At 38.8% G+C, this 16203-nt stretch overlaps 1 protein-coding gene across 9 annotated transcripts in view; it reads right to left on the reverse strand.

Moving 5' to 3' along the window:
- Positions 1–275: 275 nt before the first annotated feature.
- CDCA2 (cell division cycle associated 2) overlaps positions 276–16203 on the reverse strand; it is a 53013-nt gene continuing 37085 nt past the window's right edge. For all 9 annotated transcript variants that reach the window (XM_033857635.2, XM_033857639.2, XM_033857634.2 and 6 more), the window contains exons 14-15: positions 7946–8117; positions 276–4929 (exon numbers count right to left, since the gene is read on the reverse strand). In XM_033857635.2, the coding sequence (XP_033713526.1) occupies positions 3722–4929; positions 7946–8117 (1380 nt within the window). In that variant the 3' untranslated portion in view covers positions 276–3721. The remainder of the gene's footprint in view (positions 4930–7945; positions 8118–16203) is intronic.

Below are 16203 nucleotides of genomic sequence, written 5' to 3' on the forward strand. Positions count from 1 at the left end.
GAAATAACACACCAAAATCACATTGAGATACCACTGCACACCTACTAGAATGCCTACGAGGAACAAGGCCTTGACAACACCTTGTGATGATGAAATCGTGGAGCAACTGAAACAATATGCTGCAGGTGAGGATGCAAACGGGTGCAGCTGCTATGGAAAAGCTTGGCAGTTTCTTAGAAACTGAAACAGACCCCAGCCATACGTCCCAGGAATCCCACTTCTAGGTATTTACCCAAGATAAAGGAAAACATGTGTCTATAAAAAAGATCCATATGTGAATGTTTATAGCAGCTTTATTTATAATAGCCAGAAAATAGAAACAACCCAAATATCCATCAATTGGTGAATGGATAAACTGTTGATACATCCATAAAATGGAATACTACTTAGCAACAAACAGGAACCGATCACTTATACAACACGGATGAACCTCAAAAGCATTATGCGAAGTTTAAAAAGGCAGACACAAAAGGATACCCACTGTATGGTTCCATTTATATGACATTCTGGAAAAGGCAAGACTATAAGGATAGAACTCAGATGAGTGATTGTGAGGGGCTGGGGTTGGGGGAGAGGGACTGACTGCAAAGAGGCAGGAGGAAACTTCTTTCCGGGTGATGAGGATGTTCTACTCCTTGACTGGGGGCGGGGGTGTCATGGTTACATTCAAACTGCTAGGCTTAAAAGGGTAAACTTTACTGTAGGTGAATGACACCTCAATAAACCTGACTTTAAAAAGGAAAAGGAAAACAACAGCTCTTTCAATACAAAGCACAAATCAGGCATTATTAAGTATTTCCTCCTTGTTATGCCAGGTCTACAGCTGAAGTCTGGGCGTTGGGGGGTGGAGGCATTCAGTGAGAGAAAATGGAAGCAACGTGTTTGCCAGGTCAGATCCAGAGAAAAGAACCGAATAACCACTTAATTTTAATTTCAAGGAATTTATCTTACATCGTCACGCAGGCCCAGTGTGGCATAATTTTCAATTACAAAAAACTGGAGGCAACTAGCGTCCATCAGTAGGGAGATGGCTAACTACATCATAGATATCCAAATTATATCATTCTATGCAGGGGTTAAAAAGACTGCAATGGCACCAGGGCTCCCCAAAATGGTATTACGTTGAATAAAATTTTTAACTTGCAAAATGGAACATAGAGCGATCCCATTAGAAAACAACAAAACCTATGTTTACACAGGCAAAGGGTCTGGAAGAGGTTTGCCTGCTGTTACTGGTGTTGACACCTAGAAAGGTGGGGAGAGAAAGGTGTAGCTGCAGGATGCTTGCATTCGGTGGGGGGAAGACACTTTTTCATTATGCACAGTTCTCTACTTTTTTCAGTAGACACATAGGACTTTTGTAATAAAAATGAGTGAAAATAAAAGTTAAGGGGAAGCACCCGTAGCAACAGTGAAGCGCTGCCCTGGTTTAAGGTAGTGCACACAGGATGAGAACTTCAGATGTCATGCTGCCATCTTCTGGAACAAGCAAGAATCTATGGGAGCAGGAAAAGATAAAAGTAGAAGCCATTCTAAGGCAAAATGTCAAGGGTTACTGCGGTAGAAAAGATAAGGCAAATTTTTGATTTAGCCATTAATGAAAAGAAACAGTTAAAAACACACAAGCATGATGACATACAGGAATCATTTTCACAAATTTTATGATACAAATGAGATGGTGGATAAAACTACCTCCAAGTTGTTTTGATTTCTCAAGACTTCTTTTTAGGAAAACAGCCCATTTGTTATTTACAGATAGCAACAAAATAGTCATAGTGAAATATTTTAAAACGAATAGAACTTGTAAAGTGTTTATCTTTCTAACTGCAGATACTTGAAAATGAGAACAATTTTACATTGGAAAAACCAAGCCAAAAAAAATCACAACCAAAAAAATCACAGACCAAAATGTCTCCTTCATCCTCACTAGCACTTTTTGGGAAATAAAACAAAGCACGTGAAATTCTGAAAATTCAAATACAATTGAGATCATATATCATACAGTAAAAACGGTAGAAAATAACAGTAATTTTAACCTTCCTATGAACAAACAACAAAAAATTTTTAAAAAACAAAACCCTCTAATATTGTATGTTTCTGAAAGTTTTTTTTTTTTTTTTTTTTAATGACCAAAACCAAAAAGCTTCATAAGAAGTTTTTTTTTTTTGGTTTGTTTTCAGTGGTAGACATTTGCCAACCGTACCGAACTATAAATGGGGGGAAAAGCCCATAAATAATTTACGTGTAAAGATAAAAGAATTTTTGAAACAATCCACCCTTTAGCAGGAGAAATTGGGGATCACTTTGAGTGTTAATGTAAAATACATTAGTCTTTAGCAGCAGGAGTTCCAGACCTATTGGTGCCAAGAAGGTAACAAATAGTCTCTATCTAAGGCAGGGGAAATGGGCGCCCAGCAGGAGCTTTCTTCCCTGTTGTGTTATTTATAGAGAGCCCTATTTGTTAACATGTTTCTGCTATCACAGGAGTAGGAGAGTTTAATGATTTAAAGGATTTCAAAGACAATTGTTTAATGATACAATGATTTACTTGCATTCACAAATTCTAAAAATATAGCAATTTAGATTTTCAAACCGCTGTCACCAAAACTGTGATAGGATATACTGCCGAAGTTTAGCTGGACAAACCAAAACAAGTACTAGCTCTTGGTATGGTGAAATAAAAAGTCAGAAAGGCTGGAAAATGCCATGCTAAAAAAGAAATCAGCAACCTACCACCATGCTTCATGTTAGTAAACCAATTTGTTAGGGTCTTTTAAGTGAGTTTCTGGATTTTTTTTTTAATGGAAAACCATGAATTCAATCCCAAATTACCTGTGACTAATCTGAATGATCTGGGAGATGAGTCTTCAACTAGACCGCTTATATTTTCACCAAAAACCAAACCCCTACTTCCTACCCCACAAAGCATACAAGAGTGTTGTGTGAAGGTCAAAATGCTTTCATGTTAGTTATTTCTAAATTATATATTCACTTTATAATGACAGATTTGCAATATTCTGGTTATTGAAAGAATTTTCCAAACTCCCATGTTTAAGATTTGATTTTAATCTATTAAAATAAAATTTTTATTTGAGACAAAGTATATTATTAAAGCTTCTCTTAACTTTAATCCCAAAGGGAAAAAAACAAATTTTATCATTTCCATCTTTCCTATTTGTTAAAATTTTTAACCTATTTTTTGGGGGTAATCTTTTAAAATAAAAACATACCTCACCCCACTTTCTTTAACAGTTTCAACCTTATATTACCTTCAATTTTCATAAAGTTACATTAATTCTAACAATTTGTTAAAGACCAAAACAAAACACTCTTCTCATCCAGATATAACAAGTCAATTCTAAAAGATGCTTTTTTTACAACAGAAACTCTAAACCTTCAGTGATAAATACGTACTAACATGAAATAAAACTTAAGAGACATGCTGTTAGGTCTAAAAGCAATCCTTTTTAACAGAATACCAATAAAGCTTTTATCATTTGTGGGGAGAACATGTTTAATACAACGCTTTTAGTTTGAAAGATGGAGAAATTCACTTATTTCTACTTAAAAGTAGGTTCTACTCAAATAATTTTATTTGAAACTTTTAAAACACTGAGGTTGACCAAAGGATGGGAACTTGGATGAAAGAATCTTTCAGGCATGAATGGTCGGTTACCTTCTCTCTTGCCAAAACGTTCTGCAGGGAATGTCAGTTACTGCTTTAGTTCTCGGATATGTCCGATTCTCTCGAAGTCACTTGGAGAGCTTCCTTCTGGTTGAGAAAGGTGGTTCTTTTGTAGCCTCTCGACTGGGTGGTGTTTTTAGGATCTGCAAGTGTAGATGTACAAAAGCTCTTCCGTCTCCTCCCAGGTAAACTGGCAGCAGCAGCAGCAGCAAAGCCCTCACTGTTTTCTTTACCTGGTGTGGAGGGCAGCACACAAGGTTTTTGCCTGGAGGACCCGTTCTCAAATCTTCTGCTGTCAAATGTACCTATTGTTCTCCTCTTGGTTCTTTGGGAAATGCCGGAAGCGGGAGGCAATGGAAGGGAAATCCACACAAGCCCTTCACTTTCCAAACCTTTTTGTAGCCTTGTGCTGCGTCTTACTTTGGTTTCACTCTTTGTTCTCTGAAAGGTTTGCTCAATGGAGTCAGATAAATCTTTATACAGTTGGGAATTTTCTAAACTAATTTCTACAGAGCTGCTCACACTGTAGGAAGGTTTGGGATTGTCGATTTTTTCCAAATGTAAACTTTGCCCATCAGAACAAGCCATGGACTGTCTTCTGTATTTCCTTTCTCTGTAACTCACACCACGACTACTTGCTATGGAGTTTCTTCCCAAATCCTCACCTTGACTTTGACTTTCTTTCAAGTGGTCAATTAAGACATCTTCTGAACAATCACATTCTTTTTGTGAGTCGGGCATTAAATGCTTGGCCTGCAGTTTTCCTTCTGGAACGACTAAGAAGTCATCCTGGTTTTCACATTTGATGTTTATATCTTCTGAGATTTTAAAGATTTGAAAAAGGTTTTCCATATTTTGACCAGCAGCAGTAAGTTCTTGGGACTGCATGGTAAAATCAGGTTTTGGATTGTCTGATACAATGGGTGCTTCAGTCACAGAAGGACAAGAAATATGGCTGTTTTCATTCTCAGTCTCAGTTTTTAGTTCGTTTTCACTTTCCAACTTAATTGCTGCTTTTGGAATATTTTTGTTTTCATTAATTTCTATAGTACTTGTATTTGAACCTTGCTCAAAAGTAGCATTAATAAGTGATGAAGAACTTTTCATGTCAGAGCTGCAGAATTCAGACACATCGTATTTATTAAAGCCTCGAACCATCTGCCAATCCTCTGGGTTCTGGGGCAAAATATTATTTCTCTTCGGAAGCTTCACTTCTTCAAGTTCCTCATTTGAGTTGAAATCATCTATGGGCATGTAAATAAGTTTAAATCGAATTAAAAAGTAACAGTGGAAATAAACTTTCACAAATCAAACAGGTGTCAAATTGTATTCTGTGTGTCAAGCTTTCAAAGAAATCGCCAAGACCTACAAATGCTACCTTGTACTTGTCCCCATCTGTCATCGTTCTTTCTCTTTCAGTTCTTCCTCACCCCACAGGTTAAGAAAATATGTACTTAATGCATGAATTAATAAAGCATATAACCTGAGACCATGGAAATGAGAACTGTATCTGAAATTGCTTCCTCTATTCTAATGTGCTTCCCATTCTACAAGGTCAATTAGCATGAGGCAGACACACTTCCTATCTCCCAAAAAATGAATTACTGAAAATCGGCAACATCATGCTTCTGAAACTTTTCCATCAATGTTCCCCCTTGAAATAGAAGAGAGAAAATTTGGAATTCTGGGGAATTTGAGGACTTAGCTAAAAAGGTACTTCTGAAGACACTCAAGTCTTATGCCCAGTGTTTAAAAAATTAACATTAAACTGCACCAAACTCTCAAAAAGAGCCCTGGTTGTTTCAATATTCTAGAACTCTCTCCCTTTCCCTGCCAATCTCTGAATATAATTCACCCTCCAGGAAGACACGCCATGTGGGCCCTGCCATGTGTTTCTGGCACACGGTGTCACATCACAGGTGAAAAACACATCATCAAGGTTTTAAAGTCACATAACACAGCCTAAGTGAATCTAGGCTTTATGAGTTCTAAATCTCAGTACTATTAGAAGCCATCTCTCTGGTTATCTCACATAATAAAGTTTTTAATTGGTCAGTCAAAGGAGTATAAAAATGTTTTAAACAAAATAAAAACTGAAAGATAGGGCTTCCCTGGTGGCACAGCTGTTGAGAGTCCGCCTGCCGATGCAGGGGACACGGGTTCGTGCCCCAGTCCAGGAAGATCCCACATGCTGCGAAGCGGCTGGGCCCATGAGCCATGGCCGCTGAGCCTGCGTGTCCGGAGCCTGTGCTCCGCAATGGGAGAGACCACAACAGTGAGAGACCCGCGTACCGCAAAAAAATAATAATAATAATAAAAAAATAAAGACTATTTAAAAAAAAAAACTGAAAGATAAAACATAAGCTGAGCCAAAAATCTACAAAAAACGTTTCAGTGTGAAAAGGTATATATACATCCGGGATTTGGGTACTTACAATCATGTCACAGAAAGCTAGAGATTAACATAGGGCAGGGGGCCCTTGGTATCAACCAACCAATATGTCAACTGGGCTCTTTATACAACTTTAAAAATTGATATTCGTGTATTTTTCGTGAAACTAACATACTAGAAAAGGAAGGTAGGGGAAAGGGATGGAGGGAGGAAGAGAGAAATAGAGAGGAAAGGAGAGAGAGAGAGAACGGCTTTAGACCCTCATAGCAGATGAAACCATTGGTTACTGATAAAAAGTGTTTCATGTATTTTTGAAAAGAAATTCTCTAATAAGACGCAAGATGTAAAATATACACTAACAGTCATTGTTCAAGTATCTTTGGAAAAAAGGAAACTGTTAGGAACTACAGATATAACGAAAATAAGTCTCAAGGGAAAGGCAACTTGCAGGGGAGGGAGGTGGACAGATCGTTATAAACCAGGTGGTAAAGGTGTAAGGTGAACAAAGAGTTTTCCTGGAAAGGCAGCCAGCATGGCTAAATCCTAAAGGCTAAGCAGCATCAGGCCAGATTTAAAAGAGGTGAGGTGGCCGACGTCCTGTCCCACGATGTAGCACAGAAAGAGGCTAGGGCAGGACAGCTCCACCTCTGCTGGAGCCCCGGGGCCGGAGGAATATGTCTATGTGGGGTGGCCGTGTGTTTGTTTAAACTTTTGGGCGCTCCTGAAATAACAAGTAGGCAGAGGCCAAGAGTCTATAATGGCATGTACCATATTCGTCCTCGAATCTATGATAGATCCTACGTGCTATGCTGCAAATGGGACGCAGGCTATAAATATGTGGTGATTGACAAAGGCAGCTATCTTAAGAATGATTACATACAAAATTACACACGAAATGAACACATACTCCAGCTTTTCAGCATGATTTAGTCAATTTAAACTCAAGCATTACCAACCAGATGCAACTCCAATCCAATTTTTGTCTAATCAGGATACCAACAGACTTAATCTTCCTTTTAAACAAAATTTTCCAAGTAATCAAGTTCAATTTATAAATGTTATTTCTAGAAGATGCTTAGCAGTGCCAACTCTACTGAAACATCAGAGGGCAAGGTTTTTTTGTTTTATTTTATTTATTTATTTATTTAAATGTTGAGCCTTCTTTTATTTATTTTTCTTTTTGGCTGTGTTGGGTCTTTGTTTCTGTGCAAGGGCTTTCTCTAGTTGTGGCAAGAGGGGGCCATTCTTCATCACAGTGCGCGGGCCTCTCACTGTCGTGGCCTCTCTTGTTGCGGAGCACAGGCTCCAGACACGCAGGCTCAGCAGTTGTGGCTCACGGGCCTAGTTGCTCTGCGGCATGTGGGATCTTCCCAGACCAGGGCTCGAACCCGTGTCCCCTGCATCAGCAGGCAAATTCTCAACCACTGTGCCACCAGGGAAGCCCTTAATTTTTATTCTTAATCCATAGAAGATATACCTATTACTGAGCTATCACCTTGTTGACTTTTAGTGATGGATTACAACACCAAACAATTCATTTTACTTTACCAAAACACTTTAAAAAGCAAAAAGAAACAGGGTGAAAGGAAATTCTTTCCCCTAAAATTATATGTAATATTTTGTGCCTGAGTTTTTCTGGGGGGAGGATCCAGAGTGTCCAACAGGTTCTGAAAAGGGTCTAGGTGAAAGTTACAAACGACAGCTTCTTTAACTTAAAATTCTTGTGGGAGTAGGAGGGAAAGTTGCTATTTTAAATTTATGTACTCTTTACACAATGAATGGGAAGAAGGGAAAAAAGAGAGTGAAATAGCAACAAAGAGGGAGGAGAGAAGAGATACAATATCGACAACAGGAAAAGGCCAGGCTACCTGAACACATCCTCCAGATGCTTGGAACCAGCGGCGTCTCAGATACCTCAGGCAGCTCAGGAATAGGGCTCAGGAGTGGCTTCTTAGACGCAATGTCTCTTTCCCCGTATAAAGACTTCTGAACAGTTTTTTTCTTTCCCTTTGCTTTCTTCCTTCTGCAACTTTTTAAAACCTGAGAAAATGTATTAAAACACTGTAACTGAGAAAGATGTAGCTCCATGTACAATGTTGACTCAAACTAATTTTTACAAAAAAACCTTAAAGACTAGTTATTCCATTCAAAATTGTAGGAATCTCAGTCAGGGCTAAAGGGCTAGGTAGCTTACACAAAGTCAAATAAAATATGAAACAGAACTCAATTTACAAATTGTAGAGTAATGGTCTATATTTCCACAAAGCATTTGCCAAAGTAAGTTCTGGGTAAGTGAAAAATAGGTGAGATGTTGTAGAACTGGACAGACTTAAGACACGAGGAATTTGTAACTAGGATGTGGTTACGATGACTCAGGATTAACCTAGAATGAGTTATCTATTGGAAACTAGGGGAGACTGTTTTCTGTTCCTAGATCTGGATGAAGAAACCACAGGTGTGTACATAAAATTTGAAGATAACCCAAAGCTGCTTCAAACAACAGGTGATCTAATCAAGATGAAAATGACTAGGTCAAAATAAGATGGAGTTTAATAAGCACAAGTAGAAGATGAGGGACAGAGGTTTGGTAATAACTGATGGAAAACACAGGTTTCTATAAAAATTAAAACTGTTTTAATAACATCTGGAATGCAGTATTCAATTCAATTCTGACTGCATGTCAGTAACTGAGCACTCATGTTCTATGTTAAAAAAAAGTTTCATATGGAGAAGTCTTGAGGGAAACTCAAACACTGTATTGAAATAATAGGTTGTTATGAGCAAAAATGAAATATATTCAACGTCATAATATTGGAAAGAACCAGGTTTTAGGTCAACATAAGGAACACACTGTTAACAATTACAGCTTCTGGAAAATGGCGTCCATTCAAAGATTTACTGAGAAACTGCTATGTGCAGGTAATAATTTGCTAGGTATGAGATATAAAAACAAACAGGAAGTGGTCTTTAGGGAACTCTTGGTCTAATTTTAATACATACAGACCAGGACAGGCTCTACACAGATTGAGAACACAGAGACCTGGCCTACGGGAGGTTTTCAAGACAGGCTCCACAGGAAATGGAATGTCTAGGCCAAGTCTTCCAACAAGTGAGAATTGTTTTGGTTGAGGATGACAGTGGCACAGAAGGGCTTTTCAAAGGAAAGAGAATGGCATATGGAACAGGTCTAAGGGAGGTGGCACAGAGCAAAGGGGGAACTGCAGTTAGCTGTACGTGGTCAGTGAACCCACAGAGAAGTGGCAGAAGAGGCCAACAAAGCAAGCAGGGCCCTTCTCTGCAATAAGTATGAGCCTGACAGCCACGAGGGTTCAGCACATGGTGATTTAGAGAGTGATAGCTGAGTTTGCATTTAAGAAAGATCGTTGGGGTGACAGCACAGAAACTAATGGCGTGGAAGATATTCAGGAGCACAGAAGTGGCACAAAACTGTAAGTTCCTTGAGATATTTATAGATATCCTGTAAAAACAAAACAAGAAAAAACATTCCATGGAAAAATAATTTTAGAACTGTACAAGATAAATGTTCCTCTTAGTGATTTACAATATACACTTAACGTTAAATCCTCTAAGAAGTCCTCGGTATAAATAACCTCTATATATGTTAGAAAAATGCTGGGCTAAATATTTTTCCACGAAACATTTTTTTCAGGGAACATCTGTTGACTTCCAAGAAACAGTTGGGAAAATAACAGCATGGACAATGTAAATGGAAGCAAAGAGAAAAATCTTGACTTGGGCTCCACAGATGAACTGCAAGAGAGAAACATTTGGCTTCGTGTTAGTCACCTTCGGTTCAAATCCTTACCCTGCCACTTTATGGCTTTATAATCTTAGGCAAGTTACCTCACCTCTCTGTACCTCATTCTTCTCATCTGCAAAATGGGAACCACAAAAGCACATACCACAGAAAGTTGTGGTGAGTATTAAATATGTTAATATATGTGAAATGGGTAAAGTATGGCTTGATTGATGGTAAGGACTACGTGTTAGCTATTCTTTTTCTTTTAAATTCCTTCTTACTATTTTGAGTATTGATATGGAGAAAAATATTTTTAATACTAAATTATGCCCTTAGTATTACTGTGTGACCCAGGCCCTAGTAGGTTGGTTAATATACTATGATCAATGTCATCAGGTTATAACCTCCAGAACAGTTTCTGATTCATAGCTCAGGTAAATACCCTTTTAGCAGGATTTTGGAAACCTCTGTTTACCTTAACTGCAAAAGCACCTGCAACAGCACCTGGCACTTAGTGGCTTCTCAACAAACATACGTGAACAAATGAATGAATGATTGTAAAAAAAAAAGGTACAAACTTCATAAAATTTGCTAACCATGATGAAAGACTAATATTATTTTTTTCATGGTCATGGGCCAGGAGGACACCATCCAAAAAGAAAAAAGATGAAAGCACCTGTGCTCTGTCATGAAAATATATCTAGCAACGCTTCTTATCCACGAGAAGGTTGCATCTGCAAAGGCTAGAACCTTATCAACCTTATTGGAGTAAAATTTGAATTTACTCCAATACAAAAAGCCTTGCTGAGACTGTAATAAACAAGAGAAGCCATGTGTGATTGGAATCCTCGGGGAGCCCCGTGATCTAGAAATAATGAGACTGGTTTATGACTTGGAGGAGACAAAGGACAACTGAAGATATTATACCTAAAAGGTTTCTATTTACTCCCAAATCACCAGTATTTCTTCTCATACAGTGGAGGAGGTCATGCAACAGAAGTAAATGCTTACTTCTCGTGTTATTTTCACAATTAAGTCAAACTGTTTTCTGAGAGTAGCTTTAAAATTATTTAAAAATAATTAATGTACATGGCAACACATCAAACTGAACAGGAAAGCTTCTGGTGAAAAGCAAACATTTCCCTGTCCCTGCCATTCACTTATTTAATGGTCCATTTTTAGTTCTTGTGGCTGGCTCCATCTCTCTAAATAAGGGGCTGAGATTGCTGTATTTTTTTTTTAATATATATATATACTTATTTATTTATTTTTGGCTGCATTGGGTCTTCGTTGCTGCGTGTGGACTTTTTCTAGCTGCGGCGAGCGGGGTCTACTCTTCGTTGCGGTGCACGGGCTTCTCATTGCATTGGCTTCTCTTGTTGTGGAGCACGGGCTCTAGGCACACTGGCTTCAGTAGTTGTGGCTCACGGGCTCTAGAGTGCAGGCTCAGTAGTTGTGGTGCACGGGCTCAGCTGCTCCACAGCATGTGGGATCTTCCCAGACCAGGGCTCGAACCCGTGTCCCCTGCATTGGCAGGTGGATTCCCAACCAATGCGTCACCAGGGAAGCCCCAGATTGCTGTATTTTTAATGTTTAATAACAGAAAATTTCCAACACCCCAAAAATAGAATAGTATCTTGAACCCCACATACCCAACAATTAGCTCTTATAATTACTAACACATGGAAATCATGATTCATATATAAGCCCCTTCCCTCAGATTATTTTAAAGCAAATCCCAGACATTACATCATCTCATCTAAAGATCCTACAGTATCTCTAAGAGATAAGGACTTCTTTTTTTCTTCCACCAAAAAAGTGAAACATTTTATTACCTGGCATTGTATTTTTTTTTATTTTTATTTTTTTTTGCTGTACGCGGGCCTCTCACTGTTGTGGCCTCTCCCATTGTGGAGCACAGGCTCCGGACGCGCAGGCTCAGTGGCCATGGCTCACGGGCCTAGCTGCTCCGTGACATGTGGGATCTTCCCAGACCGGGGCACGAACCCGTGTCCCCTGCATCAGCAGGCGGACTCTCAACCATTGCGCCACCAGGGAAGCCCTGGCATTGTATTTTATTGTTGATTTTTTTCCTCTTTTACAATGGAGTTTTATTTCTTTTCCAGCTTTGAGATATAATTGACATATAACAGCATGTAAGTTTAAGGTATACAAGGTAGTGACTTGAGATAGATAGATATATAGTGAAATGATTACTTTTTTCTTTTTATAACAATGACAAATACTAGTCAGCAATAAAAGGAACTATTGATACACACAAATCTGGACAAATCTCCAGAGAATGCTGCTGAGTGAAAAAAGCCAGTCCCAAAAGGTTACACAGTGTGTGATTCCACTTACAAAATATTCTTGAAATGACAAAATGAAAGAAATGGAGAACAGATTAGTGGTTGCCACGGGTTAAGGTGGGGGTTGACAGTGGGAAGTGGACACAGCTGCAGACCAGAAGAGATCTTTGCAGCGCTGGAAATGTCCTGCATCTCGACTGTATTTTAATATTGTACTACTGTGATACTGTATAATGGTTTTACAAGATGTCACCATTGTGGGGAGCTGGGCAAAGGGTGTCTGGGATCTTTCTAATTCTTCTTGCGATAGAATGCATCTCGAAAACAATATCAAAATAAAAATTTAGATGCAAAAACAATGATAGGCAGTTTTCCCTAGTATTTCCTCAGAGTTCAAACTTCTCTAATTTGTCCCTAATTGTCTTTTTACAATTGTTCAAGTCAGGATCCCAACAAGGTCTCCACACATGCCACTTGGTTGATGGATTTCCTTTGATCTATGGCTCTTTTTTTCCCCCTTGTTATTTGGTGAATGTTCTGAGGCATTTATCCTGTAGTAGCTGAGAAGCTCTGGATTTGGGTAACTGCAATCATGTGTGTTTTTATGTTCCTCCACCCCCTGGTATTTCCTATCCACTGGTCATTAGATCCAGGCTTGATTCAATTCAGCTTTCATGCTTGTTGGAAAGACCATCTCATGGAAGATTATCGAGGTCCTCACTGCACCAGGAGGCTCATATTCTCTCCTTGTGTGGTGTTATGAATGGCCAGTGCTCTCAGGTGTCCAGTCCCATCCATCCATTACCTTTGGCTCCCCCATTGGCTTCTACCTAACATCCAACAGCTTTTGTGAACAGGTCTTTTTGATTAGTGAAAATTCTTTGATAAAGAATCTTCCCTTATCAGTTATTTGTTTACTTGAAATAGAGCTCAAATTTTATTTTCCACTTTCCAAGAAAAACAAAAACCCTGAAAATAAAAGAGTTGATGCCCTAGACAGTTTCTAAGGTGGCCTTTAAGTTTTGCTGTTAGTTTTTAATTATGAGGAAATTGGTTTTTCATATTTGATGCCAGTGTTTTAATCCATTGCAATCGTTATCTCTGATGGTCACACTGTCCTATCTTTGGTCAGCGGAAGCCCCTTTGGAATGATTTTGTGTCCTTTAACATGGCTTCCTTGCTCGCACACTGGTCCAGACCTGGGCTCATTTTCTACTTTTGCCGTTGTAAATCTGAAAGCAGCCATTTCACTAAGGTAACGCTGATCCCTTTTAGTTGAAATGGTAGAGATGGTAACATAGGTACAAAGGATGCTCAGTGCTTCTATGCCTTACCAACAGACAGAGCTAGAAAATTATTTTAAATGGGTAAAAGCATGTGTTCATGATATTTCCAATTCAAATTTAGCCTAACAAGGTTTTGAATTTGATTTCAATTTTATCTTGTCTCTAGTGAAGAGTCTTGATTCCTAATGACAGTAAAAATCATCCCCACAAAACCCTGCTTACTTGATTCATTCTAGATTGAATTCTTCTATCAGTGAGTATTTCATAACTGTTTACACTTTTTGTGCAGTTATTTTTGTCCTTAGGATACATCCCATTTGGACTTTTCAAACTTCTGATTTGAAAAAACTCTATGAGGTTAAGCCACCGACTTGATATAGTTACATGTTTCATTTTGTTTTCAATTTTTTTAAATTGAGCTATAATGGTTCCATAGTCACGCAGAACATTTACACAGTTCAAAGTCAAAAGTAAAAAACACATTCAAGGAAATCTAGCCTTCATTCCTTCCTGTTCCCTCCTCTGTCTCTTCTCCTGACAGGTAACCAGTTTATTTTGTCTTTGGCCTATTCTCCCCCTTTTTTTGTAGTGTTTAAGATTATATATATGTGTATTGATATATACATTTTTTTTTTTTTTCTGCGGTACGCGGGCCCTCTGGTTGCGGAGCACAGGCTCCGGACGCGCAGGCTCAGTGGCCATGGCTCACGGGCCCAGCCGCACCGCAGCATGTGGGATCTTCCCGGACCGGGGCACGAACCCGTGTCCCCTGCATCGGCAGGCGGACTCTCAACCACTGCGCCACCAGGGAAGCCCGATATATACCTTTTTTTAAATGCTCCCTACTTCCTTAGATAAAAGGTAACATATGAGTTTGCCATATTAGCTGCCATAACAAAACACCAGAGGCTGGGTGGCTTAAACAATATTAATTTATCTTCTCACAATTCTGGAGGCAGTAAGTCCAAGATGGAGGTGCTGACAGGACTGGCCTCCCCTGAGGCCTCTCCCATGCGCATACAGATGGCCACTCTCCTGCTGCCTCTTCTCCCTGTCTGTGCCCCCCCAGGCATCACCCTTTGTGTCCAAATTTCCTCTTATAAGGACACCAATCAGATTGGATTGGGGCTAGGAACCACCTAAGGGCCTCATTTATTAACCTAATCACCTCTGAGGAGGCCCTATCTCCAAACACAGTCACATACTGAGATACTGGGGTGTCGGCTCCAACGCATGCCTTCTGGGAACACAATTTATCCCACACCAGGTAGCTTACAACTTGTTTTTTTTCACTTAACAGTAAATACATCCTAGCATCACTGCATAGCGGTTTGGATCGTTTCTCTGCTATTTTCTACATCTACAAAAGACTCATTTTGTGACCACACCAGTTTATTCAACCAGTCTCGTGGACATCTGATGGACATTTGGTTTGTTAATCTTTTGCATTACAGTGTTGCAATAACTAACTTTGTACATACGCCTTTTTGTATTTTTGTCATTAGATCTTTGTGACAGATTCCTAGAAATGGAATTGCTGGGTCAAAGGGTAAATGAAAATATTTAATTTGGCTTGATATTGCCAAATTGCCCTCCACAGAGATTCACACTACCAGAAAATGTACAAGCGTGCCTATCTCTCTCCAGCCTCACCAGCAAAGTATGCTGTCAAACTTCTGGATTTTTGCTAATCAAAAATGGTAAGAAACGGTATCTCAATGCATGTTAGACTCGCAGTTCTCTTATGATGAGCGAGTCTGAACATGTTTTCCATGTTTAAGGGCCCTTCCAATTTTGTGAACAAAAATCTCTTGGAGATTTTGATACGAATTACAAAAACTTTTTTCCAAGTTTGTCCTTTGTCTTTTAAATTTTCTTACGGAGCTTTTCCCCCATGCATGCTCCATGCTGTTTGGGTCAAATGGAGCAAAATTTACCAATCTTTGACCTCACTGTTTCTGGTTTTTGAGTCATATTTTGTAAACTTTTTCCATTTCTAGGTTATAAAGGAATTCATGCTTATGAATTCTACTGCTACTTCCAAGTTAGCAATTTTATTTTCAAAACTTTTCCAGCTTTATTAAGGTATGATTGACAAATAAAAATTGTATTTATTTAGATTTCACATGACTTAAGGTGCACATGATTTAATATATGTATACATTATAAAATGATTATCACAGTCAAGTTAATAAACACATCCATCACCTCACATAGTGACTATTTGTGTGTGTATGTGTGTGTGTGTGTGTGTGTGTGTGTGTGTGGTGAGAACACTTAAGATCTACTCTCTCAGCACATTTCAGCCTACGATACAGTACAGATCTCTGCTGCCTCCTTACCATAAACCATGAGGCTATCACTTACTTAAACTAAACCTTCCTCTTCCCTATGTTAGTTTTGCTTCTTCTCTTGGTTACCTTTGAATTTACATTTCTATTTCTTTTTAAGAACTTTAAAAAAGTATATCTTGAACCCCTAATTTGCAAGATGATAATTTTAAAAACAGCCATAGTGCTTACAGGACAGAGCTCTGATTCCTTCTCTTTCCTCTGGCGCCTCCTGTACATGATTCCTAATACTACAAAATATTCTTTTCCTTACACCCCATTGTTGCTTGAAATCACACTTACTAAAGTTTGCTTCATATTCGCTCCAAAACTCTTGCATTCAGACTTTTCTTTGGAATGGTATAGATTGACCTTTCTTTTTCTCCTGTTTTTTTTTTTAAAAAATTAATTAATTAGGCTGTGTCGGGTCTTAGCTGCAGC

This window comes from Tursiops truncatus, chromosome 6, assembly GCF_011762595.2.
Source record: "Tursiops truncatus isolate mTurTru1 chromosome 6, mTurTru1.mat.Y, whole genome shotgun sequence".
Classification (NCBI taxonomy): domain Eukaryota; kingdom Metazoa; phylum Chordata; class Mammalia; order Artiodactyla; family Delphinidae; genus Tursiops; species Tursiops truncatus.